Source organism: Lissotriton helveticus, chromosome 2_2 (assembly GCF_964261635.1).
Source record: "Lissotriton helveticus chromosome 2_2, aLisHel1.1, whole genome shotgun sequence".
NCBI lineage: Eukaryota > Metazoa > Chordata > Amphibia > Caudata > Salamandridae > Lissotriton > Lissotriton helveticus.
The window spans coordinates 76,360,161-76,386,763 of NC_136060.1; the positions used below are offsets into that span (position 1 = coordinate 76,360,161).

The 26,603-nt window shown below is 45.1% G+C and overlaps 1 protein-coding gene across 4 annotated transcripts in view; it reads left to right on the forward strand.

Annotated features, from left to right (window-relative positions):
- MTUS1 (microtubule associated scaffold protein 1) overlaps positions 1 to 26,603 on the forward strand; it is a 972,936-nt gene that overhangs the window by 387,869 nt on the left and 558,464 nt on the right. For all 4 annotated transcript variants that reach the window (XM_078678114.1, XM_078678116.1, XM_078678113.1 and 1 more), the window contains exon 4: positions 19,342 to 19,533. In XM_078678114.1, coding sequence (XP_078534240.1) covers positions 19,342 to 19,533 — 192 coding nt within the window. The remainder of the gene's footprint in view (positions 1 to 19,341; positions 19,534 to 26,603) is intronic.

Genomic DNA, 26,603 nt, shown 5'->3' on the forward strand with positions numbered 1-26,603 from the left:
CCTATCTGACATGAATTAGTAGATAACAGGTCGCATGAAATGCAAATAGCACTAATGTGCTTTTAAAACAATCAAACCGGAGAGTGCTTGGTTTGATTAGTGGGTTTGGGATGATAACACTAAGGGGGTGAGGGCTGCAGAGATGGATGTGGTTCAGGGAGAGTAGGGCAAATAAAAGACACAATGAAGGGTAGGTTAGAGGGGGTAGGGAAACAAATTGACAACAGGGGGAGGTGGGCAAGCAAAAATGGTAACAGATGGTGGACGGAATGGAATAATAAAAGCAGGGAAGGGAGGTTTGTCGCGGGAAGCTCCACATGGGTGAAAAAGAGGAACACGAAGCACTCTGGTAGCCTTTGTAACCACAAAGAAAAATGTAGCACCTGTATAGGGAGCAGTGGAAGGACACAAGTAATGGGTCCATGCTCCAGGGGAGGGACAAACACCAGAAGACGAAGGAAAGTCACGTAAGTGAGTGAATATAACGCCAACCATGGCAAGCAATGGGTGGGCTCAAAGCCCACTGCAAGCTATGCCTTGCAACAGAAAGCCATGTGCTGTCTCAGGCGAGTCCTAAAAATGCCCCCAAAAATATATTATATCAGGAGAAGCGAATTAATGAAATTAAGGTATAATGTGTGCATATACCCTCAAACGATGTCCTGACGCTAATCTTGTTTTTATGGAGGCAGCTGCTTCATGAAGCAGCGGTGGTAAAGCACATTTTCCACGTATCATCACAAAGTCACTTTTTGCACTTTAATCACTGTATTATCCTACCTTGTATTGTTTTATTGACAGCCATGTTCAGTTTTTTATGTACAATACAAAATGCCTTGTTTGACTGAAAAGTAATTGTCCTTGTTGTGTGTTCAAACAGTATGGTGTGGTTCTCCAGTAGGGACGTTGAACCTTTAAAAAAATCATAGATTCCTCACAAAGTCAAATGTTGTGGATACAGTGATTTCACTTGTGCAAACCAATTGACACCTTCCTGGCAAGTACTCTAAGCAAACACTCCCATTTCCCAGGAACACTTTTAATCAAACAGTTAGTGGTTTCCTAAATCCCAGCTGCTTCCAGTGAGCATGTTGTATACATGTATGTGGTATTTATATAGCACAAAACTCTATAAAAGGCAGTGGAGTTCTCTAGAAGGTTCATTGCAACGGCCGAGTAAATTTGTGTTTTGAGAGCTTGCGGTTTTCTAAGAGCGAAAGTGGAGCTTCACTGCATCATAGTGTAAATGCATTCATTAATATTCTACAAGGCATTATCAGTGAGATAATTTCCCTATACCCTCATTTTGCATCTTTGCTAGTGGTGCTGGACGTGAATGTTGGGTGGTCTATAAGTAGCTTGTGGTATTATTTCCTTCTAGAACATTCAGTTTAAAAGTCATCGCTGGAGGATACTGCTCCAGAGGTATCTGTAGTTTTGCATTAACAAACTTCAGACGTTCCATTGGTGTAATAAAGAACTTCCATGGTATGGTAATAAAAAAAATAAGCACAATGTATCCACTTTTTAGCGTGTTTAATTGATTACTGTCATGCGAGTCATGGAGTATGCAGAAGTTCTCAATATGCACATTTTAATGGCGGAACAACCATTTTGTGACCCCTGGCGAGTCTCAGAGCTCGGAATAATGCCCTGCACCATAGGTGAGGTCTTTTGATTTGAATCTGATTTTATTAGTCAGAGACAGAAATCCCTCAGATGTGTTTAACAATCACCGACCAGTTATGTCCGGTTTGTCTTTACTCAGTTTAATGTATGTGAGAAGCTAACTTGGTATATGCTCTACACTTAGGTACGTAGTCACCCTGCACCAATCCAGACAACCCTTATGGTGATTTAAGAGGTCTTAGACAACCTTAGAAAGCTCTCTAAGTGGTAGCCGTGGAGAGCAGTCTTCAGGCTTAGTTCAGAAGGAGTGTAGAACAACTTGTGTTACCAGAACATAATGAATCTTGGATCTTAGCCTGATTTACCTCTGAGATGGCTAACTTGCTCCGAATTTCTAGAGAGAGGGCGCCTAACATCTGCACCAAGTTTGACTTGTATCTTTCGTAAGTGGTGCTAGTACCAGCTTACACAGGCTGCAATGTCAGGCCTGTAGTTACAGTTTGTGTGGTCCCTTGGGTGGCACAATACATGCTTCAGCCTATGGGGGACACCTAGTGTACCTATGCCCTGGTTACCTCAGTACCATACACTAGGGACTGATAAGGGTACACTAGTGCCCAATCTGGGATGCATCCAAGTACTTACCATACCAATTTAGGCGAGTAAGTACAGAGACTGGGGTCCGGATTAGCAGTATCCCAGTCAAACTAGTCAGAAACAGCATAACACCAGGCAAAAAGTGGGGGTAACCATAAAAGCAGATTCTACTTTCCTACAATGTAAATGTGCTGAGAGTGAGTAATTTTGAATGTAGATATTGTTGAATTTTATGAATGTGTGCTTGTGGTGTAGGGTAGACTGATAGGGTGTGCTTCTTCAAATCTTAATCCACATTGTATCTGTTTCAAAGCTAAGACTTGACAGGGCCATATCGGCCACTCTGCTGCTCTGCGAGTCTGGCATTTTCCCAATGGGCCGTAGGCTATGAACTGCTGAACAGGCTTGACTGCCCTTACTCTACCATGCCCCTTCTGATTCTTGTTGTGGGCTCTCAGTGTAGGTCTGGTTGAGTCATGACCTGCGCTGGGATCTCACAGTGGAAGTCTTCACTTGTCGTTGTGTTGCGGGGATGGGATTGGCAGGGTCTGCTTGCCAGTGAGGCGATGGCCCGAAGGCAAGGTTGCTGACCGAGCCCTGGAGTTGGCAGTAAAGGAAACAAAAAGAATGGGGAAACTGAATCAAGACCTGCAAACACTTCCAAAGCCTGCAGGAACCAAGCAGTGGCCATGGAAGGTAAAGTGAAAGAGTATTTAGAGTGTCTGTGCATGTACCGTGTACAGCAGCAACATTTACATTTGTGTCAGTGGAAGGTGGGCCAAGAAGTGAATCGCAAGCACCCCCCACCTCAAGCTGGAAAAGGCATACTACCGATCAGTCTGTGTGCTGTCTCTAAGCACAGGCAGTATGTGTGTGATGTTTATAAGTACAGGCAGACTACTTGCACAATTCGTAAGCAGGGACAACAGTGCTGTTTGTCAGCAGTCAGTGCATGCCCACTTGTAGGCACAGGCAGTCTACCGAGTGGCTTGTAAACTGGGACAGTCTACTTGTGTTGAAGGTAAACCGAGATAGACAACATGTGCTGCCTGTCAAGAAGGATTTACAGGGTTATTTGTAAGCGTTTTGTATGCTCTGTGAGCGCAAGTTAGCCCTGTATAAGCTAAGGCTGTTACAAATTAGAGGAAAGGCGCAGAAGAAAATGTTAGGAAATGCGAAGCTGAGTGTTTAGCATTGAAGTATGTGATGGAAGAAGGGGGAACATCTGGCAGTCTCCTGGAGTGCTTTTACACAAAGAAATAAGTAGTTAACAAATCGCAGACACCTGTGGAAGGATGTAAGGAGCCAATCCGACAGATGGTGAGTAGAAAATGTTCCCTCGGAGGGACAAAGAGGAGATGGAAGGGCTAAAACAGATAAAACCCTCGATCAGAAAGCAAGAAAATAGCTGACAAAATAAATAGCCAATGGAAATCAGTAAGCGGAACTACTTTCCCGGTGAGCTAGCAACATGTCCCTAATAAATCTTTCACAAACCGGCAGCTGTGCTGTCTGGCAGGCTGCGACCTAAAAACAAGCATTTGCAATGCAATAGGTCTCGCATTATGAAAGTGTGAGCCATTGGTATTGTAAATGACATTTTTTTTTAAATATGTGTTGGCTTTGAAAATATATAAATTAATAGCATTGTTATTCACAAAGCCAATAGTTTACACTTTCCTTTTGCGAGTCCTATTGGCTATGGCAATGCTTGTTGGTAGCAAGCAAGGACAGTGCTGTTGTGGTGCTGAGTGATGATGTGGTTCGGCTGAGTGATGATGTGGTTCGGCTGAGTGGTGATGTGGTTCGGCTGAGTGGTGATGTGGTTCGGCTGAGTGATGTGGTGGTGCCCCTGAGGGATGTGGTGGTGCCCCTGAGGGATGTGGTGGTGCCCCTGAGGGATGTGGTGGTGTCCCCGAGGGATGTGGTGGTGTCCCCGAGGGATGTGGTGGTGTCCCCGAGGGATGTGGTGGTGCCCCCGAGGGATGTGGTGGTGCCCCCGAGGGATGTGGTGGTGCCCCTGAGGGATGTGGTGGTGCCCCCGAGGGATGTGGTGGTGTTCCCCGAGGGATGTGGTGGTGTTCCCCGAGGGATGTGGTGGTGTTCCCCGAGGGATGTGGTGGTGTTCCCCGAGGGATGTGGTGGTGTTCCCCGAGGGATGTGGTGGTGTTCCCCGAGGGATGTGGTGGTGTTCCCCGAGGGATGTGGTGGTGTTCCCCGAGGGATGTGGTGGTGTTCCCCGAGGGATGTGGTGGTGCCCCCGAGAGATGTGGTGGTGCCTCTGAGTGATGGAGGGTGGAGTTGGAGCGAGTGACGGGGCCCTACAACGGCCATGATTGCAGTATGGACATGCCGTACATCTTGCATACATGGAATTGCTAAACCAGATGAGATCAGGAAATGTAATTCATAAAGTATAAAAGAAATAACACCATTTTGAGTAAGATACCTTTTTTGTCAGATGTTTATCTGAGAAAGTGGCCTTTAATTTGTGTAAAGACACTTTTGACCCAAGGACTACTCCACAGCCGCGTTGGTTGGAAAGCCAATTTGCGTACACCTACCCTGTGGAAATAAAGGTAAGACTACACTCAGTATTGGGTGCAGCACTAAGGCCTTAACTTTTGGTCTGCTAGGAAAACCAGCATTTCCCCCACAAATTCGAGAGGGATTCTGAGTCCTGAGAGTCACATTCAGGAATACCAGTGGGAAGTAGCGTTTCTGCAGGGATTTCTGTATAACACTCTCCCGTGGTGGGTCTTTTTTCCACCACGCATATTTTGCCACATTTTAAGTACCTCAATGTTATTTGGGATAGAAAAATGGCAAAGCTTGGTGCATTTCAAAGCATACCTTGTAAATCCGTTGTTAAGGACTCTATTTGAATTACAACGTTGCCTATAAGGAAGGCTCGAGTTTCTGTCCTTCCTGTCTCCCAGTGTGCCTTGCAGCCTGTTTCATAGTGAAGGGACTATAACACTTATACTGGCACGCGGTCATTTCAGAAATAATATTCTTAAGAAAAAATATCCCTACCATAGTTTATTTGTTGCTAGGAAGTTATCTAAAAAATCTGGTCCAATTTACAAAAAAGCGCAGAAGCTTCTTCAGACTCCTCCCATTAAAGCTACGTTTACACTTTTTGGTAATTCAGAGGTTTTCATTCTAATATACTGGGAAAGGTGCATAAGTTACAAATTTCTAATAATTTGACTGAATTTAACAGTATTTCCTAAGGGGTTTTACTTCACGTACCTATCATAATTATTTTCCGTGGTAGGGTGTTGTAGTACCAGTAGTTGACATGAATGTGTAGTGCTGGACTTACTACTAAATCATAAGTTACTACAAAAGTGTAAGTGACTACCAAAGCTCCGTTTGTGAATACCGAAAAGTAGCAAACATACTCAAAAGTGCAGTTTGTGAACCAGGCCCAATGTGTACAATTGTTCAAGTATAAGTGGATTTTCAGGTGTAAATGGATTTACATCTGTAAGTAATCCTGTTATGAATCCCTAGCTGGTGTAAACCCATCCAATTTGGTCTGTAAATATATGTTCACCTTAAAGGCCCGCTTCAAAGGAGGCAGCAACAGTGGTCGAGCTCCCCCTGGTGGGGCGGTGATATGTATGCCATTGGTATAAGCTTATCAGCAGAACAGTGCAGGTGGAAAAGGCGACATTCTCCCGCGCATCCCTCATTTCAGTTCTTCTGTTATGGGCAGTGGGGTATCTTTACTCACTATTGTTTGGTGAGAATATTAGAAGCGTTTCTGCACAAAAGATTTTACGCCTCAGGAAGTAAAATATCGGATAAACACATCCTGTTTGGTTGCAGCGTTTCTAAAAAGTGAAAACAAGCGGCAGCTACAGTAAACAACGCAGTCTGGCGAGGAGGCAGCCTGCTGGGGACAGGGTGTCAGCCTCCTCCCCTCGGATTAGAGGCACAGCTTGCTCATGAGTCATGGCGAGTGTAAAGAGCAGGCGATGGCGGAGGGTTGTAAGCACCTCTGGGCAATGGAGGAGGGAGTCTAGAATTCAGCAAATGGAGCCTGAATGCTGCATCTGGGCCACAGAGAGGCCATGCCAGCACCTGGAATGGTGCAAGGATTAACTGCGCGGAAGCCAAAGGTGCATTACTGCCGGCGGTAAAGCCGCCTCTTTTCCATTTACAAAAAAAAAGGGCCTTCATTTCATCATCGCAATGCTGCAATAAGGCACTCTTTGCAAATCTTGATGGTGGGGACGTGCAGGGCTTAATTTGTGCCGGAGCTTGCAAGTGTTGGGCTCCAGAACTATATTTGGGGGGCCGAGACCGATGTTTAAGTCATCAGACTTTGAGCCACAACAAGCAAGAGGAAAGCAGAAAAAGAAAGAAGGAGGGAAAGAAAGATAGGGAAGCTGTGACATAAAGGGAGATAACAGGGATGAAAAAGAACCTACAGAGTGACATAAGGAGACGGAAATTGTAGTTTGGTAGAAGAAAGACGCACATCAAAATTTGGAAGATTTAGTACTTGCAGTGCTTAATTGAAAGGGGAAACAAGCTCTCGGCATTGCTGTGGCGGGGCGGCGGGGGAGCGCGAGTGCATTCCTTTGAAGTCTGATGCGGGGGTGGGGGAGCGGCAGCCTTTGAAGTGTATGCGAGGCACAGACAAATGGTGGGTTGTGCCTCGTGCACGCGCCTGTCTCACATGAACTGCGTCTAATCCGCCGTTTTGATAGTTTTCTTTTCCCCTACTATAATCTCGCCAGCAATGCGCAAGCGTATTGGCAGGCGAGACCTAACCAGGATACCAGATACACACAACTAGGCACTGAAGGCAGGGAAACGCATCTGCACACCAATCCGGGGGCATTCCTGCCCCACCACTTTCCAAAATGAACCCTAGGGCTCAGAACCCCAAGGAAGACATACACAACTTCAGTCCTGGCTGCTCAACCCTGGCTCTGAGCGAGGGCAGCCTCGCACTTTGTCCGGACGCATGTGCATTCTGGTACAGCTTACTTGTGAAATAATCACACACCACTCCATAATGAAGCGTAAAAGGCCACTTTATTAGGACAGGTTTTTCAGTATTACTGTTAACTTCAATACAACTTAACATAAACGTCAACTTATTACAAACATCAAAACCCTCAACATGTACCAACCGTTCACCCCCCTTCTACATGCCCCTCCCTCATTCTTTCATTTGCCCTTCCATTTTCCCTTGCATTCCCCCAGTCTCTCACTTACCATCCAGCCCGAACTGCCCAAGCCATGTCTTCCCTGGACCGGAATCAAGCATCCTAGGACCGGGTTCTGGCTATCAGCCGTCATCAGCCAGGATAGCTTGACTCCAGTGGTGTGGAGAGCACGGGACTCACGTCTGAGCATACCCGTCCCACTCGGGGTGACAAATGCAAAAACAACAGTTGATGGACAGAATGCAGAACAATGTCATACATTCACCCCAGTACAGAGATCCGGGCCTAAATCCATCGTTTTTTTGCACACCACTCCAGTTCAGACATGGCCATATGCAAATCAGCCTAGACCCTGTGCCTCATGGGAATAGTCCAGCCCGAACTGCCAAGCCATGTCTTCTCTGGACCGGAATCAAGCATCCTAGGACCGGTTTCTGTCTATCCGCCGTCTTCAGCCAGGATAGCTTGACTCCAGTGGTGTGGAGAGCACTGGACTCACGTCTGAGCATACCCGTCCCACTCGGGGTGACAAATGCAATAACAACAGTTGATGGACAGAATGCAGAACAATGTCATACATTCACCCCAGTACAGAGATCTGGGCCTAAATCCATCGTTTTTTTGCACTCCACACCACCCCAGTTTAGACATGGCCATATGCAAATCAGCCTAGACCCTGTGCCACATGGGAACAGTCCAGCCCGAACTGCCAAGCCATGTCTTCTCTGGACCAGAATCAAGCATCCTAGGACCGGTTTCTGGCTATCAGCCGTCATCAGCCAGGATAGCTTGACTCCAGTGGTGTGGAGAGCACTGGACTCACGTCTGAGCATACCCGTCCCACTCGGGGTGACAAATGCAAAAACAATAGTTGGTGGACAGAATGCAGAACAATGTCATAAATTCACCCCAGTACAGAGATCTGGGCCTAAATCCATAGTTTATTTGCTCACCACACCACCCCAGTTCAGACATGGCCATATGCAAATCAGTCTTGACCCTGTGCCTCATGGGAATAGTCCAGCCCGAACTGCCAAGCCATGTCTTCTCTGGACCGGAATCAAGCATCCTAGGACCGGTTTCTGGCTATCAGCTGTCATCAGCCAGGATAGCTTGACTCCAGTGGTGTGGAGAGCACTGGACTCACGTCTGAGCATACCCGTCCCACTCGGGGTGACAAATGCAAAAACTACAGTTGATGGACAGAATACAGAACAATGTCATACTTTCACCCCAGTACTGAGATCTGGGCCTAAATCCACCCGCATCTAACTCGCCACCCACCCGCATCTAACTCACCACCCACCCGCATCTAACTCACCACCCACCCACCCCAAACTATCACAACATGGTCCCTTCACTGACGTCCGCCGTTTACTACCATTGCAGCGTTATTAATCTTCATTTGTTCTGATTTAAATGTAGCTTAAATCACTGTGGTGATAGAGCTGCTCGTGACTGTGACTGAGTGCTTGTTTGCCTCAGAAGTTATCCTCGTGTTCCCTTTAAACCTTATCACAGTTTGCGGTGGGATCAGCGATATTCCTAGACCCCCCGCCCCATTCTCTGAGAAGATTGGAAAGGGTGGGATCTGACATGGTCGTGAATCTGTCACTCGTGGTCTCATAAACCCTTCCTTACCTGATTCAGATTGCGACTGGCCTCCCTATGTTGAAAGGCACAAGTCTTTTGAATTGACAAGCTCTCAGGGTATGCGACTCCGGCACAAAAGGAGCACATCACAAAGAGGGAGGGGTGTAGGGTGTCAATGACGGGAGCTTGATGCCTGCTTTAAAAATTTCAAATGAAGTGAATTCCATATTTTTATATTTTATTAGGTTTCCTGCTTGAAAGAACCCACAATAATTTCCCAGACACGTTATTACCAGTGATTCCAGCAGCATGTCCGCTGTCTGCATTTCCTGGTCCGTTGATCAATGTCTAAAAATCCTCCAGTGGTGGTAGTAAGATGAAGGTCTGTGAGGACATTGTGTCAAAATTAGCACTTACGCTCTTTTTGTTATGATGCCCCCATGTTTGGTCACTGTTCGTTACATGCTCAATGTACCTGTTGTCAGTCAGCCCGTGCATAAATGATGTGCAGAGAGGAGGGGGTATGCTGCCACTTTCCAGACCCCAGAAACCACCAGTGTTCTCTTTAGTTGCCTCTTAATACCACCTCCCCCGTATCTACATGGAGTCCTGTTTCTACCTATCTTGGGCCATATTGTACCAAGTGCCCCAGAGATGCAACAGGCGTGCATTGTGTGCCCCTGGGACACTTTGGTATTGCAGAAAGGGTCGCAGAGGTTTTGTGAGGCACCGATGGCACTGGCGCACATACAGTGCCAGCACTGTCATCCAATTTGTTTGGGAGTATGGCCCCATGCAAATGAGGGAATTTCTTTGCCTCTGAGCCCATGCCGCATTATAGACGCTGTCAGGTGAACTTAAAGTGCGCCACCGGTGGCGCACAGTCCGTGTGCACTTTGATGGCATCCCTCTGGAGGGGGGAAAAGGGGGTCAGATGAACTTGCAGGCTGATGCAGTCACTCACTGCACCCCCCTACAAAGGGATCTCTTACCCCTCTTAAAAGTACAAGCAGGTGCCAACTGCACTGTGAAACACGGAGCGGCTGCTTCAAAACCACTCAGTAGTTCTCTTGAATGAGCTGCCCTCAGGGTAGCGCGACTTTGCGGCTGCCCTGATGGCAGCACATTCAATCTAATACGGCGCACTCTCCTTGTTTGCGTCAGGTGCACCTTTTGAAAGGTGCAACTGCTGCAAACCAGGAAAATGCACTGCTTTGTGTAATATAACCCCTGTTTGTTTAAATGTAAATCGCCTCCATATTGATGAGGTCCAGGTGAATTATTGATGCCCAATTAATAAAATCAAATGTATTTATCATTTTGTTCTTTGCCACCTTCTAATTTATGTGATGACACAGACACTGTTTCTTTAATCTGTCTCCTATTGTGAATGTATTAAATATTTTGTTTGTACAATGATATGATTTTGGTTTTCTTACAGATGACACCCATTTTAGTTAAATCCGCAAAGTTGCTCCTCAAAGCATTTCTTCACAGTCTCTCCTGGTGGATCTTTAAACTGGAGCACTGTCCATTTTGATCATCTTGTAAAGCCATTTTAGACACTGGTAGCCTGTTTATGCCTTGTAACTGCATCTCACACCTACCGTCTTATTATATCAATTATTTTAAACTGCATTGCAAAGCATTAGCACTTTAAAGAGCGACACTAACTTTATAAAATACATAAAGTACCATGTGCACTAGGCTGCCTCTTCAGTAATGCAATATTGTATGGATTTCTATTGATATCTTAAACGTTGATTTTACATTTCTTATTTTGATTTTAATAATACTTTCATGAATATTTTATCATGCAATGATTTTAAGCAATTGAACATGAACAAAAACCGTTTATCGCTTTACAGAGTATACAGTCTTGTTTTCTCGGATTGTCTACAATGTTGTATTTCCATTTTAAAGGCTATTTCTAATATGCAAGCTATTACATTTGAGCATAGATTGTCATTGAGTTTCAGAGTAAATCTTCATTATGTTCTTTTGTAGTGAGAACAGTCAACTAGGTAAAGTGAATCCCAGGCAAGTGAAAAAGCTTGAAAGAAAAGTTCCAGGCTTGTTAGCAAGGATCAGTTTGATGTTGAAACAGAAAAATGCCAGTGCTAAAACCACTTTGTGGTTTCTTTGCCCAGTCCGAAAGCTCAGATATGTTCCCACAGACACGCTCCTGGCTGTGGCCTAACAATAATTTCCTGTGCACGACAATCTGCTGGTTGTGGTTTGGCGGAGAAAGACCTATCCATTACCAAGTTAGTTTTCTTGTTAATCCTAAAAATGCATATGCATAAAAAAAAGTGAATCCATCATTACAAAGTTAAAATATAAACTTGGAAAATTTCTATTTAGAATTTCAGTTAATATTATTTTAACACGTGTACAACATGATAAATATATTTAATAACAGTTATGGAGGGTGATGAAGCAAACAAAAATCAGTTGCAGCTTTAAATCATACGCATTCCTGCTGCTGTAATCAAAATTTTTTAGGTCTCGCCTGAGCCAATGCGCTTGCGCATTGCTTCAGAGAGATTATAGTAAGGGGGAAAGAACAGTCTACCAAAACGGCGGATTAGACACAGTTCGTATGATCTATGCGCATGTACAAACCAGCCACTTCACACACCACCATTTGTCTGTGCCTCGCATCAGACTTCAAAGGCTGCCCCCCCAATCAGACTTCAAAGGCTGCTGCTCCCCCGCCCCCACATCACACTTCAAAGGAATGTGCTCCCGCTCCCCCGCCACAGCAATGCCGAGAGCTTGTCTCCGCCTGCTCTCCCGTGTGCTTGCATCTTCCTTCCTTGGCCCTGGGTGTTTTCCGTGTTCTCCCAATCAGTGCCTTCTCGACCCCGTACTTGATTGCTGTCCAAGCCCCAGCCCTCGCTGCCTCTATCATTATACACTATCCCTGCGTTTTCCTGTTTCCCCTTGCTTTTTCCCGGCTCCATCATTCTGGGCTTTGATAAACTGAACGCGCTTTGTAGCACTCAACCCTGCGTGTTCTTAGCTTCAGTCTCTGTGCTGCTGCACCACATCACTCTGGGACACCACCACATCACTCTGGGACACCACCACATCACTCTGGGACACCACCACATCACTCTGGGACACCACCACATCACTCTGGGACACCACCACATCACTCTGGGACACCACCACATCACTCTGGGACACCACCATATCACCACTACATTACTCGGGGACACCACCACATCACTCGGGGACACCACCACATCACTCGGGGCCGCCGCCACATCACTCGGGGCCGCCGCCACATCACTCGGGGCCGCCGCCACATCACTCGGGGCCGCCGCCACATCACTCGGGGCCGCCGCCACATCACTCGGGGCCGCCGCCACATCACTCGGGGCCGCCGCCACATCACTCGGGGCCGCCGCCACATCACTCGGGGCCGCCGCCACATCACTCGGGGCCGCCGCCACATCACTCGGGGCCGCCGCCACATCACTCGGGGCCGCCGCCACATCACTCGGGGCCGCCGCCACATCACTCGGGGCCGCCGCCACATCACTCGGGGCCGCCGCCACATCACTCGGGGACGCCGCCACATCACTCGGGGACGCCGCCACATCACTCAGCCCAACCACATCATCACTCGGCGCCACAACAGCACTGTCCTTGCTTGCTACCAACAAGCATTGGCATAGCCAATAGGACTCGCATTAGGAAAGTGTAAGCTATTTGCTTTGTGAATAACAATGCTATTGATATGTTTTCAAAGCCAACACATTAAAAACAATTGTCATTTACAATACCAATAGCTCACACTTTCCTAATGCGAGACCTATTGCATTGCAAATGCTTGTTTTACCATGTTTATCTCCACTCGTGGGTGCTTAGGTGCTGACTGGACTGCAGTTCCCACCACCCAAAAACCCTCCAGTTCAGTCATTTTCCTGGGAATTGCAAGCCCTACACCGTAGACCAGATGACGTGTTGCTGCAGCCTGTCAGGAGTGCCGTGTCCTGTCTCAGGTGCCTGGGCGGTGGAGGGCATGCCGCGTACCTACAGACTCTGAGCAGTGGAGGCCAGAGTAGTCTTCCTGTATCAATAACGCGGACAGGCATGAGACTGCTTAGCGTTCTAGTGTTGCGAACCTCAGTCTCTTTCTGGCGCGTGATTTGCTTGAGGACTTCCTGTGCTTGCTTTGAGTTGGCGGCGTTCCTCTTCCTTGCCGGCTGCTTCGGGTGCTTTCTGCCCCTTATCTGTGTCTGTGGTGATCTTCTGTTTTCCAATGCGGGTTTCTGACTCCTATCCTGTCCCTGGCTGGTCGTCATCCTCATGAGTTTCCATGCAGCATATTCGTGACGGCACTGAACTCCAGTACTCCTGAAAGAAATAGAAAACAAGAGTAACAAAGCATTAAGCAGTTAACAAGCTAATGCACAGAATTGCATGCACATTAACAAAAATAAATCTACGTATCTAATTATAAGTTTGAGTTGACTTTCTCTGAACTCCTAGTGCCAAATCCAGCAAACAATCTTAAGGGAAATCGCAAAGACAGTTTAATGGACTGTCATATAGTTACTGCTTATCAATATATTGTGTTAAGTTAGCGTGAGCTTATTAAATGTTTAAACGCCATTTTTCCTTTTGCTGCTTCTGCACGCGACACTTACTTGTTGATTTAGCTTTCAACCTACAAGAGCGTTGTGATTTACATGAGAATAATATGTTATTGCTCTGATATCAGCTTTGCTTAGTAAACTATGTCTGTACAGTGAGTGCTGAAGCCTAAAAGATAACTCGACACAATTGTTGTGAAGTCTGATCTCCGCACCCTCATAGACGTAACATAAGTGCAGCTCCTGCCAAATTCTGGCTTTAGGCTGGTTTTATATTGCTTTGCTTAGAGCACACATACACACTTGATGCGGTTCGCATGCAGAGAGAGCTGGTGGATGCAGATGTGATCTCTTCATACTAGGACCTTGAGGTATGGGCCCGCCCTGCTAAAACCCAAAGAGACCTTCTTAGATATTAATATAATATGCTAGTTAGGGAGGGTGAGAAATAGGTGTGGTTAACGCTTATTCATTACAGCAGGTTAGCATGCTGTCACCTTTTGCTTTCTATGGACTAGTAACTATGCTGATAACTTTGCTTCTGATAATATGTTTCCTTGTATTATCTAAGATACTGCATTAGTAAATAAATATTTCAAATGTGCTCGTGTCCTCATTTACTCCACGTTCTGGTTTGAAATGATTGTATAACGAAAGAGTGTTCATGTGTTCCACGTGACCTGAGGTATTGTAAGTTCATGTTCTGGTTTGTCTAAACTTTGGGAGTTTGTTATGACCAATGAGACACTGTAGCTAGCCTGGTAAGGGGTTTTGGGTACTGAGGTGAGTTTTGGGTCACCCTAATTTACCGAGTTTCCAAATCTCTTTGCACAGTTCTGTGGGAGAACGGAAACCCTGCGACAGGACATCTGACATGATGCTTACCAATTTGAGAGCGGAGATTGATTTGGTTTGTTACCTTTAAATTGTTGCCATACATTGATGTGTGTAGATATGAGTAAGCTGATGCTACAAGAAATTAGAATGAAGTGATGTTGGTTCACATATTATGAAGGTTTTCTTTCTTATGTTAAAAGCTGAAATGTAATGTCTTCCACTGAAGAAAAACAAGCAAACCAACAGCTAGGGACCCTATTGACAGTGGTCATTACTTAGACATACTGTGAATTTGTGCCAACTGTTGCCTGTTTTACAAGGAAATACGCTTTACAATGTCAGTCTTATTTCTTTACTGTGACACCACAGCATGTCTGAAAAGTGTTGCTGAAGTATCTGGTACATGCTTAGTGGGCTCCACGTTTTCTAGGTTCATGCTTGTGTCTCAGCTCATCAAAAGTCATCATGTTCTGGGGTTCCCATATGTCTCCTAATTTGGATATGTACAAGAGGTCCCATTTATGGAAGCCCTCCAGTCTTGTTGGGTCGTCAGAATCCCAGAGTCCCACAGTGGTGTCTTTTGGGTAATTTTAATACTCCACCCCATTGCTTGATTTACCCTCTGCCAAATCCCACTACCGTTATTGTTGGAATGTGATCCCTCTACAGTACAATTCCATCTACAGTACAATTCCATCCAGTGCCACATGAGGTAATTCCCCTTCTATTAGCCAACTGAGAAGGCTTGGTATGGCCTGCCTATTCACATTCATTTATCACCAGCAGTTGCCATGCCCAATTGTACACCTTCAGGTCAGGTAGACCTATGCCCCATTGTATTGCCCTCTCATCAGGTCTGATTACGCAATCCTAGAGCAGTAACCTAGTTACTACTTTAAGGCACAAAAATAAATCGGTTGGTAGTCTTCTTGAAGTAAAGACACTAAAGCCCTCTGGTGTAAAGTCAAAGTATTTATTGAGAGAGAACACAGGGTAATGTCCAGTCACTGAGAGTCACCTGCAGTAACTGTCAAAGCATGACATATAGAATACTCGCGGCACACACCATTCCAGGTGACATCACATACCACTAAAAAAGGCCAAAAGCAATGACACCTCACCACACCTCCCCTCTTTTACACATTAAGTATCTTTGTACACATTGCCTAAAAATAACTGCAAGGAATTTACATGTACATATAATAACCAAAATTACACTACAAATGATTTTAAAGGAAATAAAAATATACATAAAAATATACACCCGTGCAATTTTAGACATGACACCATGACCATCATGATCTGTGACTGGGGGTCAGTGTCTGAAAAGTTTCGGCACTCCGTCCATCATCTCCTTGTGTTTGCTTTCAAATGTTGTTTTCATTTTCCTAATGTGTACCCCTTTCGAGGCAATGCCCAGTTGTCCATTACGCCTCATGACCTTGAAAGCAGTATTTCTTGTTGTGAAAATATCAGCGTGTTATGTGAGTAAGCTTCAGGTGAATACATTTTTTCTGGACAAACTGGTGTCAAGAACTTAAGCTGCATTTCTATGGAAGGTAATTACGTCTTTTCATGTCAGACAGGCTATCACACTTCTTACATTCTTTGCTTCGACTCATCCCTCAAAATAGGGATCCCAAACAAGTGCTGACATTTTCCATTGATCATACCAAGGACAATCAAATGGATGATCAGCCCTTTGTGGCGTTTGCTGAAGCATAGAAAGGCAAGGCAGTGCAGAAGTGGACCATAGCTTGTTAGGTAGGACTTTGTATTAAGATGTGCTATGGATAGGCTAAGAACCAGCCTCCAGGAAGTGGTGCACTGGAGCCAAGGCTGCTACCACTGTGTTGGCCAGTGAGTGTTTTCCTGGATGTCTGGCTGTAATGTGGGCATCAGTGCACACATTCATGAAGCACTAATGCCTTGACAGTCAGGTCTGTTGGGATGGGCATTTCACCGACTCAGTCCTGCAGGACTTTTTATTCTGAACCATTCCACAGACCCATCACCTTTGACGGTACTGCTTGGGCATCTGCTTTAAAGTATCCATCAAAAGAACTAGTTATTTACCTTTGGCAATGCTCTTTTGGGTGGATACCCCATGCAACCGCAGATTTTTCACTGACCTCCCACTTCTGTGACATGTTTTCCTTTTTGTATCTAAAAAGGTCACAATTTAGGAATCTGTACAGTGGTCTTTTCAGTTTGTTGATTGGTTACACATCTGTAGGGGCGGACAAGCTTATGAAAGAAATGGAAGGTAGCGAGCAAGGGGCGGTGCTTATATGCGACTCCACTTGTTACTTCTGGAGCAGAATGAAGTTGAAGCAGTCTCACAACGCCACCTACTGGCATGCAGGAACACTACTTTTTGTGGGTCCGTTTGCAGGCTGGGGGTATTCACACGGTGATGAATCTGTGGTTAAATAGAAAATTCGTGGGAATTTTCCATCTGAAAGATAGTTACCGAAGGTAATTTATTAGTTCATCAATTATCACGCCTATAATTTCAGTGACCGGAGTTCCGCTTGTGGCATCACTAGTTTGAGTACAAATGGGAAATATTGTTTCTCCATGCCTCAGCTCAAGATGGATATGCCAACATGTGCAAAAATCTCTTCTAAATGTTTAGTATTTGCAGTATAGACTCTCAATTGCGTGTCGGAACATACAGGTTAGAAAATACATCTTTATATTGTGTCAAATCTGTATTGCCAGTTAGTTTTAAATTAGTGTTTGATGTTGATCAATGCCACAGGTTTTAATTAGTATGTTGTGTAGGGTTGGGTGAGAGCGACTTAGCTCATTTTGAAGAGCATACACGTATAGTGTTATTTAGGACTCTGTTGCTCAGTGAAACATATTAGAATTTGAAATGCTCAGTTTCATTTTGGCTTTCTGATCAGTGACTAAGCCCCTGTCCAGTGTGTTGGCTGTATTGCGGTCATGCACTATGCCTGGGACTGATAAATACCCGATTCCCTATAGGGGTAAGTTCCTGTGTATGACCCCATCATGGCCAAAACACTCCACAATCTCTATCCCCCTCTACATTCAGCTCGCCAACACAGCTCCCCATATGCCCTAGAATATCCTCTCCAGCTGCAAAATCTCATGTAAACACAATAGCACCTCACAGTTGCATACTATCTACTGCAACCACGCACTACCACACTGTCGCACAACCACCTCACACAATAATCCCTTTTTGCCACATGACCCCTCACAGAACTACCACTACAAAATGAACTGTTACTCCCACCACCGTTCTACAATTCCCAGAACTGCACTATAACCCATACATTACACTGACTAACTGTAACATTTCACCACTCCACTACTACCCCTGTCCTATAAGCCTGCACTGCCATCCCATCATTGCATTGCCACCCCAAAGTCCTTTTAACCCTCACAGCTTCAATTGACAGTCAGTTCAGATAACTTTATTCGATTAAAAAAGAATCATAAAAGTATACTAATAAAATTGTCAAATGTCATACATTCAAATCACAAATGGTATTTTACAGATCATTATCACAATTCCAAAATTCACAGACCATAAACACTAAAAAAAACTATACATTAATGGGGTAGATCGTTAAATAGTCCTGGTTATAATCTCTCACATTGACCCCGCATGGTCACCGAAAAAAGTCTAAAGTGCAGTGCATTAAAATAAATTTCTCATCCCCAGATCACTAATATTATTTCATAATCATACAATAGGATCATAGAAAAGAATACACAATGTACAAAATATCATGTTAAAAAGACGTAAAATCAATAAAAGGTTCATAATTCATAACGATTCCTAATCAAAAGTGCAGATTTAATAAAACTAAGCATAGAACTACATATAGCAGCAATTGACAGTCCTAAATAACATCCGCACTGCCACCACTTCACCATTGCAATACTACCTTTTCACATTACATTCATCCCCCCTTCCCCCAGCACTATTCTTCATCGACAACACAATACATCACACAACACTACATTGCTCAACAACACCATTTGAAAAAATACCCTCTCTCACTGCCACCCCATTACCTAAATATCAATTAAAACACCTCCGTGGACCTAAACAGTGCCCCCAGCACTGCACCAATCCACCACCATCACCCCAGCACACAGTTACCCTAGCACTGCTGTATCCTCTCACACTGCAAGATGAAACACTGCCTAAACCATGCAAAAGTCCCCTCTAAATCCAGGGATACATTACTAAACCATTATCACTTTACTGCCCCCCAGCACCACTTACCACTCCCACCCCAACGCTATCATCTCGCTCTGCAACTCCACACTCCGATACTGCACTAACACCCTCAGTACCACATTACTGCCTAAGTACGTCACTGTCACCCCCAGCATTGCAGTACAGCAGGAGCATCTGGGGCAAAACACGAACATCTCCAACAGCACACCTGCACCTCCGCAGTATCACCCCAACCATGAAAGGAGTGCCCCACAGAATCGGTCCAGTCACCATGCAGCCACCCAACAGCACCGACCTTGAAGCACTGCACTATACCTCATCACCACCCTAATACCACAGTATCGCTTCCAGCAACCACTGTGCCAGGCCGCGCTATTGTACCAACATTCTTGCACCACGGCACTTCTCATTACACCACTGCTTTACCCCCACAACTCTCCAACCTCACAGAACTACCACCCTATTGCAATGATCAGTTCACCCTCCTGCTCCCCGTCTGTACCTAAAATACATTGCAAAGCTAAACACCAAAACATTTTTCACTAGATATAAAGCATAACCTGTTGGTTTTACCAATGCTTGTATTGATTTGCACATTGTTACAGAATACTCAAATCAAGTTCGTGTCTGTGATGAGCAAATATTTTTCTTCTTTATTTGATAGGACCGGAGTCAGTTACAAGCAGGCAGAAATCAACTGCAGTCCAAGCCTTGGCATCGCTTACGGCGAAGGCGTCACAACAGCGATCACTGCCTAAATCAAGGTTTCCTCTCAAAGAGCCCGCCCTCCAGCGAACACCTAGCGCCTCTTCCGTCTGCAGCTCACAAAGTGGACAAAGTGCTTCCAGCGCTCGATGTAAGGAACCCTGGTCACTTCTTCTTTTTAATCTGTTGTTGTTTATAGTATTCTTGTGCTTATCTGTTTTTGGGCGGGTAAAATGTGTAATGGAATAAAATGCAAAACTTTGATTAGGCATTGATTTTTGCAGCCGAAATAGCAGCGTAATGAGATGTTACAAGAAAACAGCATAGGTTCTGCAATGCCAACTGTAGTTACAACAGGCTTTGGCAGGAGAAAGTTTGGGGAGGGGGCAGGTAATAGGGAGGCCATGTCAGACACTGCTTAATGCCCTGATTTTTTTTATTTTTTATGAAGTGAGGCTGGTAGTATGTAAAGACACCCCCCCGCCCCCCATCCGCCCCCACCCCCAGATGTGCTGGTTCTGTCTTTTGCTTGCCATTCTAGAGAGAAAGCTACAGAAAATGCTTTGAAAGAGAGGGAGCAGGATTTCTCTCTACTTCTAGTCTAGGGCAACTAGTCAGTGAGTAAGCGCGAGGCTGGTAAGAATAATCCAACCTTAGGGGACGCACGTGTTGTGCCCTATCATTTTTAATTGTTTAGTTATTCAATTTCCTTCTGTGATGTGTGGTATAAAAGGCCTAAAAATGTTCTATTTTCTTATTCTTCCCTCTTTCAGAAGTTGTTTTAATTGCACTTGCAGACTCTTTTGGCATCTGGTTTTTCGGTCGCTGTAGAGCCTCACTTTGCATCCCCTGGTCCTCTGTCTGCTGACGTAGGATGTTCCATGATGAATAGCTGTCTCCCCCGAAGTCCGTCCCCTGAAGTCCGCACTCCACCAGGTCCCTGTGAGAGCATGATTTCAGTTTGCTTGTGGAAGGACTCATGAGCGTGCTTGCTTTTCCCACTTGCTGATCATGCCTTTGGGACTTGAGGCGCAAGTCAATATCTACATTGTAGAGCTTTTCATTAAGGGAGGGTAGCAACTTCTACTCCTAGTTTCTAGGATGATGCATGGGGAGAAGAATCCTCTTTTCTTGACAGCAACTTAAAGGGGCTTCTAGTTGGCTTTCTCAACTGGTGGAAATGCGCTCCAGCGTGGTCCCTGGTTTACAGTACTCCTTTCTTTTCTAAACCGTGTCTCCCTTCCAAAAAGGGTCCTAAAACGAAGCCCCACGGATTTGGAGGACTCCCTTTCATCCCTAGCTGTGGACTTTAAGCCAATGTTTCCAGTCTGTACTGACGAGAACGTTTGCAACACACTCGTGTCCCCACCACCAACCTGCATGCTGCTCAGTCCAGGCTGCTTGGTGTCATCCTGGCCCTCGCATCCCAGTCTGATGGTCAAATCTCTCTGCCATGCAGAGGTTCTCAAGGCACAAGTTAACAATTTTTGCTAAATCTTCACCACTATAATGCTAAGAGTGAGACCCTTAAATCATCTTATAACATGCGTCCGTTTAAATCGATATGGGCAGGTGCAAGCCATTTCTGATTTTGAAATGCCATTCCCCCCCCAAAAAATGGCTTCCTTTTGTTGATGAGATAAGCGATCACCAGGTACATAGTTATTTAGTGGTCTTAGTTCTTTTGTTTCTTATCCTGCGACTGCTAGACAGTCATTACGCTGTTACTTCGCTGTTTTCTTCATGCACTAAGATCACACATGAGACAGCTGTCTGTGATAGTATACCCCACTCCTTATACCAAATAAGTTTCAAAGCTGGCATTGTGACAGAGGTTTGTGTGGATCATTTTCTGCTCTTCTCAATCATTAATAAAGCAGTAGATGCATTGGTTTTGTTTCCCTCCCTTTGGCAGTTTTCTTTACACCATTCCTTAGTGCTGTCCTTGGGATGCGGCTGAGCCGGGCTGTTGTGTTTTGTTTTTCGACATTGCTCTGGCGGTAACAGGTGTTTATTAGATTTGGGGTGCGGTGCTCCTCTAGGGTTTCACTGGGCGGACATGTTCTATACCAGTTGAGATGATGGCTGCTACACTTTTCTAAGGTTTTACTGCTTTTACTTGAGACCCCTGCTATTTCCCTGCTCTGATTTACTTGATCTCTCCCGTCTACTATTTGCTTGTTTTCGATGTCTTTGGTAGTGTGTCATTTTTGCTGATGGGTTATTCATTCCTCCCAGTCAAGAGGAGATTTTGTCGGCATCCCACATCTGTGGAAGTGGTCTGGATGTACCAGTAATTATAACTTGATGCAGCAGTGACTTTTGTACTGGTAGTTTTTAGTTCCCCATCTGCCAGCTGATTTCGCCCCCCCCAGCCCGCTCCCCCCCACACCTTCTTTGTTAGGAGTGGAATGCTGCCATTCGGAACACTGTTTGGTGTTCTGTGAACTTTGAGTGACGATCCTAGGGTGTGGTGGTGGCCTTCTTTGTCACAGACTTGTGTTATTCTACCTACGTTTATACTCCGCAAAATGGTCCTTCCAGCAATCCTGAACACCCCATGAGTCTAGGGAGGAAGGACAGAAGTCACCAGGTTGAACTACTTATACTAAATGTTTAATACAAGATCTGCAAACTTGTACAATCTTGAATGAGATACTATTAAATATATCCGATTTAGCCTGATGCTTGTGGCTATCACTGACTATAGGAAGGCATTGGTCGCTGTTACAAATACTGCACAGTTTTAGCCAATATGGATTACAGCTGCACAGCTTTGCCTCGGGCGATCAGTACGGCTGAAGTACTTTTCCGGCATATTTTAAGCACAAAGACCATCTCGGACAAATTTGGCAAAAAACCTTGGTTGAAGGAGAACTGTCTTCCAGGGGTAGGAGCCATGTTACGTGGACTTAATGCATTTAATGAGTTTCTCGATTCCTGTATTAGGGATAGACAGCTTATTTCTCAGTACCCCCCACCCCCGGATAGAAAATGCAGTTATGCCTGAGGGAATCTTGCATAATAATAAACCTTTGAATGCCAATAAAGGACATAGAACACTTTTTTAGGGTAATTCAAAATGGAAGACTGGTGATTAATCAGTTGTTGGAAGCAAAATTGCCAGCAAGCATTTAATGTTAACACGTCAGCGAGTCCTGCAAAGTTGTCAGTCCCCATCAAGCGGTTCTGTGCAGTGGTCGAACAGTGCTGTAGAAGTTAGCCCATCTGTTGGTATGGTATAGCTTCACTCCAACCGTGAGTCTTCTAAGGGAGGTTTTTGTTGGGACCACCTTGACACAATAGAAATAAGTTGTTTGGTTATTAATTAATTTAATAATGGATTCATCTGATGTGTTGACTAAAAAATGATATTTAAAACTCGGATAAGTATGCTCGAGAATTGACTCCAGTACTTGGTTATATAAGGTGTTTCCGAGATTGTTGGGAAGATGCTCCAAACCTCTCTTCCCCAAATTCCGTATTTATAAGCCTAACCGGCTATCATTGTAAGTAAAGACAAGGAGATGAAGGTCGGAGCACTAAACCTTTTCAGATACTCTCCTCTCTCCCCCCCTCCCCCCCCCCCCCTCCCAGTCACATATCTGGGTTGAATCCATAATCATTCTTTAGCTCACTTCCCCATCCCAGTTCAGTCCCAACCATATGCAAATCAGTCTTGATCCTCTTCCTCAAGGGACAGTCCAGCCCGAACTGCCAAGCTTGGACCGGAAATAAGCATCCTGGGACCGGTTTCAGGGTAACAACCCTCATCAGCCAGGCTAGCTTGAATCCACTAGCAAAGTGAGCAAGGAACCCACATCCAGTGGAATCTGGATGAAGAACATGACTTTTGGGCATGCTTTCTCTCGATGTCTCAACTCCCTTAGCGTGACCTTAGGCTATGTGCAGAGAGCTCTAGTTGCTGTGTGAGCTCCTCTGGCAAGCCCTTCCTTCATCTTCCTGTGCCACAGTACCTCTAAGAGCGTGAGGAACATCACTCTCTTGCAGCTAAAGGGAGGGGCTGCCACTTTACCTAACCATTAATGTTATCCATAGTGATTCACAGTTGACGTTTATGGCTTAAAAAATGTCATGATACTAAACTGATTTTATTGGGGTTGTCTTTGACTGCAGGATCTGCCAGTTTGCCATCACTTCACATCCTCTCTGGGTTCTTGAAGGATACTTTATCCTCTTATCATGCAGAAGTGTTGTTAACACTGTTCTAATCACAAGCTGACACTTCACAGGAGTAAGTTGCAGTAGATCTCCAAAAACAATTAAATGTTTTCCTTCAGATAGGACAACATAACCAGTTCCTAGAACCTCTTGCATTCTCAAAAGCACAAAGGCAAGTCTTGTTTGAGACTATGCTCATGTAATCAATAATTAAAAGTTCCAACTTTTTTTTTTTAACACTCTAGGCACTTTATGATAAGCTTCACCAGATAACTTTTGGTATTCCAGTTTCTTCCACATGCAACATCAAAAGTTGATGCTAAGTAATACCTTTGCTATTGTGTGCAGCTAATCTAGTAGGTGCTGTAACCACACATTGTAAATTGCCCTCTTTAGTCTTTTCTACAAAAGCAGTAAGAACATGCATTAGGAAACTTTTACCAGTACCAGCTTGACCACTGACCTACTACAGTATAGGTTTAAATGTTGAGCATGCACACTTTTTGTCATGTAGCAATCCATGCTCAACTGTGGCTTTCACTTCAGTATATTTGCATTTGCCCATCATTAAGCTGTACAACTAAGTCTGCCAAATCAAATGTTTCCCGTCCTGCTTGCTCCATTGCAGTCTCCACCTCATTCATTGCACTTTGAGTCCAAAACCGGTCAGGCTGGGTGAACTTTGAGTTGAAGCCGGTTGGTGTTATTCATTTCTGACCTCAATAAAGAGAGGAATACTCACCTGTTTGAAGCGTTCTCACTGAAGGACAACCCTTTCTTTCCAAATTTAGCGTCCGGTCGCGAGAACGCGCTGCCACAAGCAACAGTGGATCTGATGCGCCACATGTGGGCACGGTCGGAATGGGTGAGCCAGGATTGTAGGTCGCAATATGGGGAATGTAACAGCATAACCTGGACTTTAAACCACCCCACTGGGGGATGCTATGTTTTAAATTTATGTGAAGTCATGGCAGTACCCGTTTGCAGTACTGCAGATACCATAATGCCCTTGCACCTAAGCCCAATGGGGGGCGGGATTGATCAAGATGAAAAGCAGGTGTGCTGCAAGGTTAGCTGTCTGTGACTGTGACTATGCCTGTGAACAAGGACGAGGAGTCCGAAACCGGTCAGGCTGGATGAACTTTGAGTTGAAGCTGGTTGCTGTTATTCATTTCTGACCTCAATAAAGAGAGGAATACTCACCTGTTTGAAGCGTTCTCACTGCAGGACAACCATATATATATATATATATATATATATATATATCCCGCCCCAGCGTTGCCTCGGGCAGAAAGGGGCTGGGGGCAGCATTTGATGCTTGCGTACACCTGCCCCGACTCCCTCCCGTCCCTCTGTGCACTCCCGCCCCGACTCCCTCCCGCCCTGATTTCAATGAACCTTTACTTTACCTGAGCTGCCGCTCCTTCCCGCGATCTTCACTTCACCGCCGCTCCATGTCCGCCGCTCCTCTTCGCCATGACGCACCTGAGCCGCCGCTTCTACCCGCGCTCCTCACTTCACCGCTGCTCCTCCTCGTCATCACGCACGTCGCGGCCAGAGCAGAGTCGCGGCCGGCGCTACTTTCAGGGCACTACTTTTTTTTTTAAAGTTATATTTTTAAATGTACGTTTAAAAAAAAAATAATTATAGCCTATGTCCTCTGCACACCTTGACAATTTCTACAATGTATCGGGTGTGTGGATTGCCGCTGTGGTTCGCGAGTTTACCTGGCTCAAAGGTGTGTGTTCTCTCTTTATAATTGTTGTATAGATATATATCTGATTCATCCCCAATATGAGTTCTAGTTCTTGTATTTATACAGAAAGGTCTATGATTGGAACGCGAGGCGAAATGCATTTGAGCTGCTCTTTAAAAAAATAAAAAAATAAAATTCTATATATAATTTTATAGTTTTTATACATTCATGTATTTTAAACTTTCAATTACAGAAATAATGAACTATAATTATAGGATTAATCTTTGTATTTTCAATATGTAAAATTTCGAGTGAAACAAGACAATATTTCTTCAGTGTCTATGGTCACATGACTGGTAATGTGATGATTGGGGGCGTGCACTTTCTTACATTTAAAAATGCAACATGGTTAATGTGACCCGTATGTGAACAAGGGCTCGTGGCCCCGAAATGCGTCATTGCTGATTTCACCTGAATAAACATCATCATTTTGCCAGATCCTGTGGTCTGTCTCCTTCGCCTGTCTATCTATCTATCTATCTATCTATCTATCTATCTATCTATGGAATGGAATGGATGTCGATTTATAGAGCGCAAATTGCTGCCCGAAGGCGTCCAAGCGCTAGAATGACCAAGAACCTACATAGAGGCTAGCTGGAAATTAGAGGGGCAAGTTAAAAAGAAAAGTTTTTAACTGTTTACGGAATGTGGGCAAATCGCAGTTGGCTCTCAGGTGAAGGGGGAGTTTGTTCCATGCCATGGATGCGTTGTAGGCAAACGTCCTGCCGCCAGATCTGGATCTTTTTATTCTTGGTGTCGTGGCCAAGAAAATCTGGCTGGAGCGGAGGGTTCTGCTGGGGAGGTAGTGAGTAATTAGGTCCCGGGTAATCCTGGGGCCCGTATCCCAGAAGGCATGATGTGCGATGCACATAGCCTTAAACAGAATCCTCCGACGCACTGGTAGCCAATGAAGGCTAACCAGCCCGGCCCTCACCGATTGTCTTCGTGGGATCTTGAGCAGCAGGCGTGCTGCGCAGTTCTGCACCAACTGGAGTCTGCGTGTAGTATATTCTGGGGCACCAAGGTAGAGCACGTTGTTGAAATCCAGGCGTGCTTGTATTAGACCCTGTACAGCCACCTGCTTTGCCTCCGCGGGAAGGAGAGGGAAGATTTTGTTTAACATTCTCATGAGTCCAAAACAGGCGGCCGAGAGTTTTGTGGCCTGGGTGCTAAATGATAGGGACCTATCCAACCAGACCCCAAGGCTTTTGATGTTATTTTTTGGGGTTGGTGGAAGGCCCAGACAGGGGGGCCACAGGGTAACGGGGAAGTAGGGATCAGGG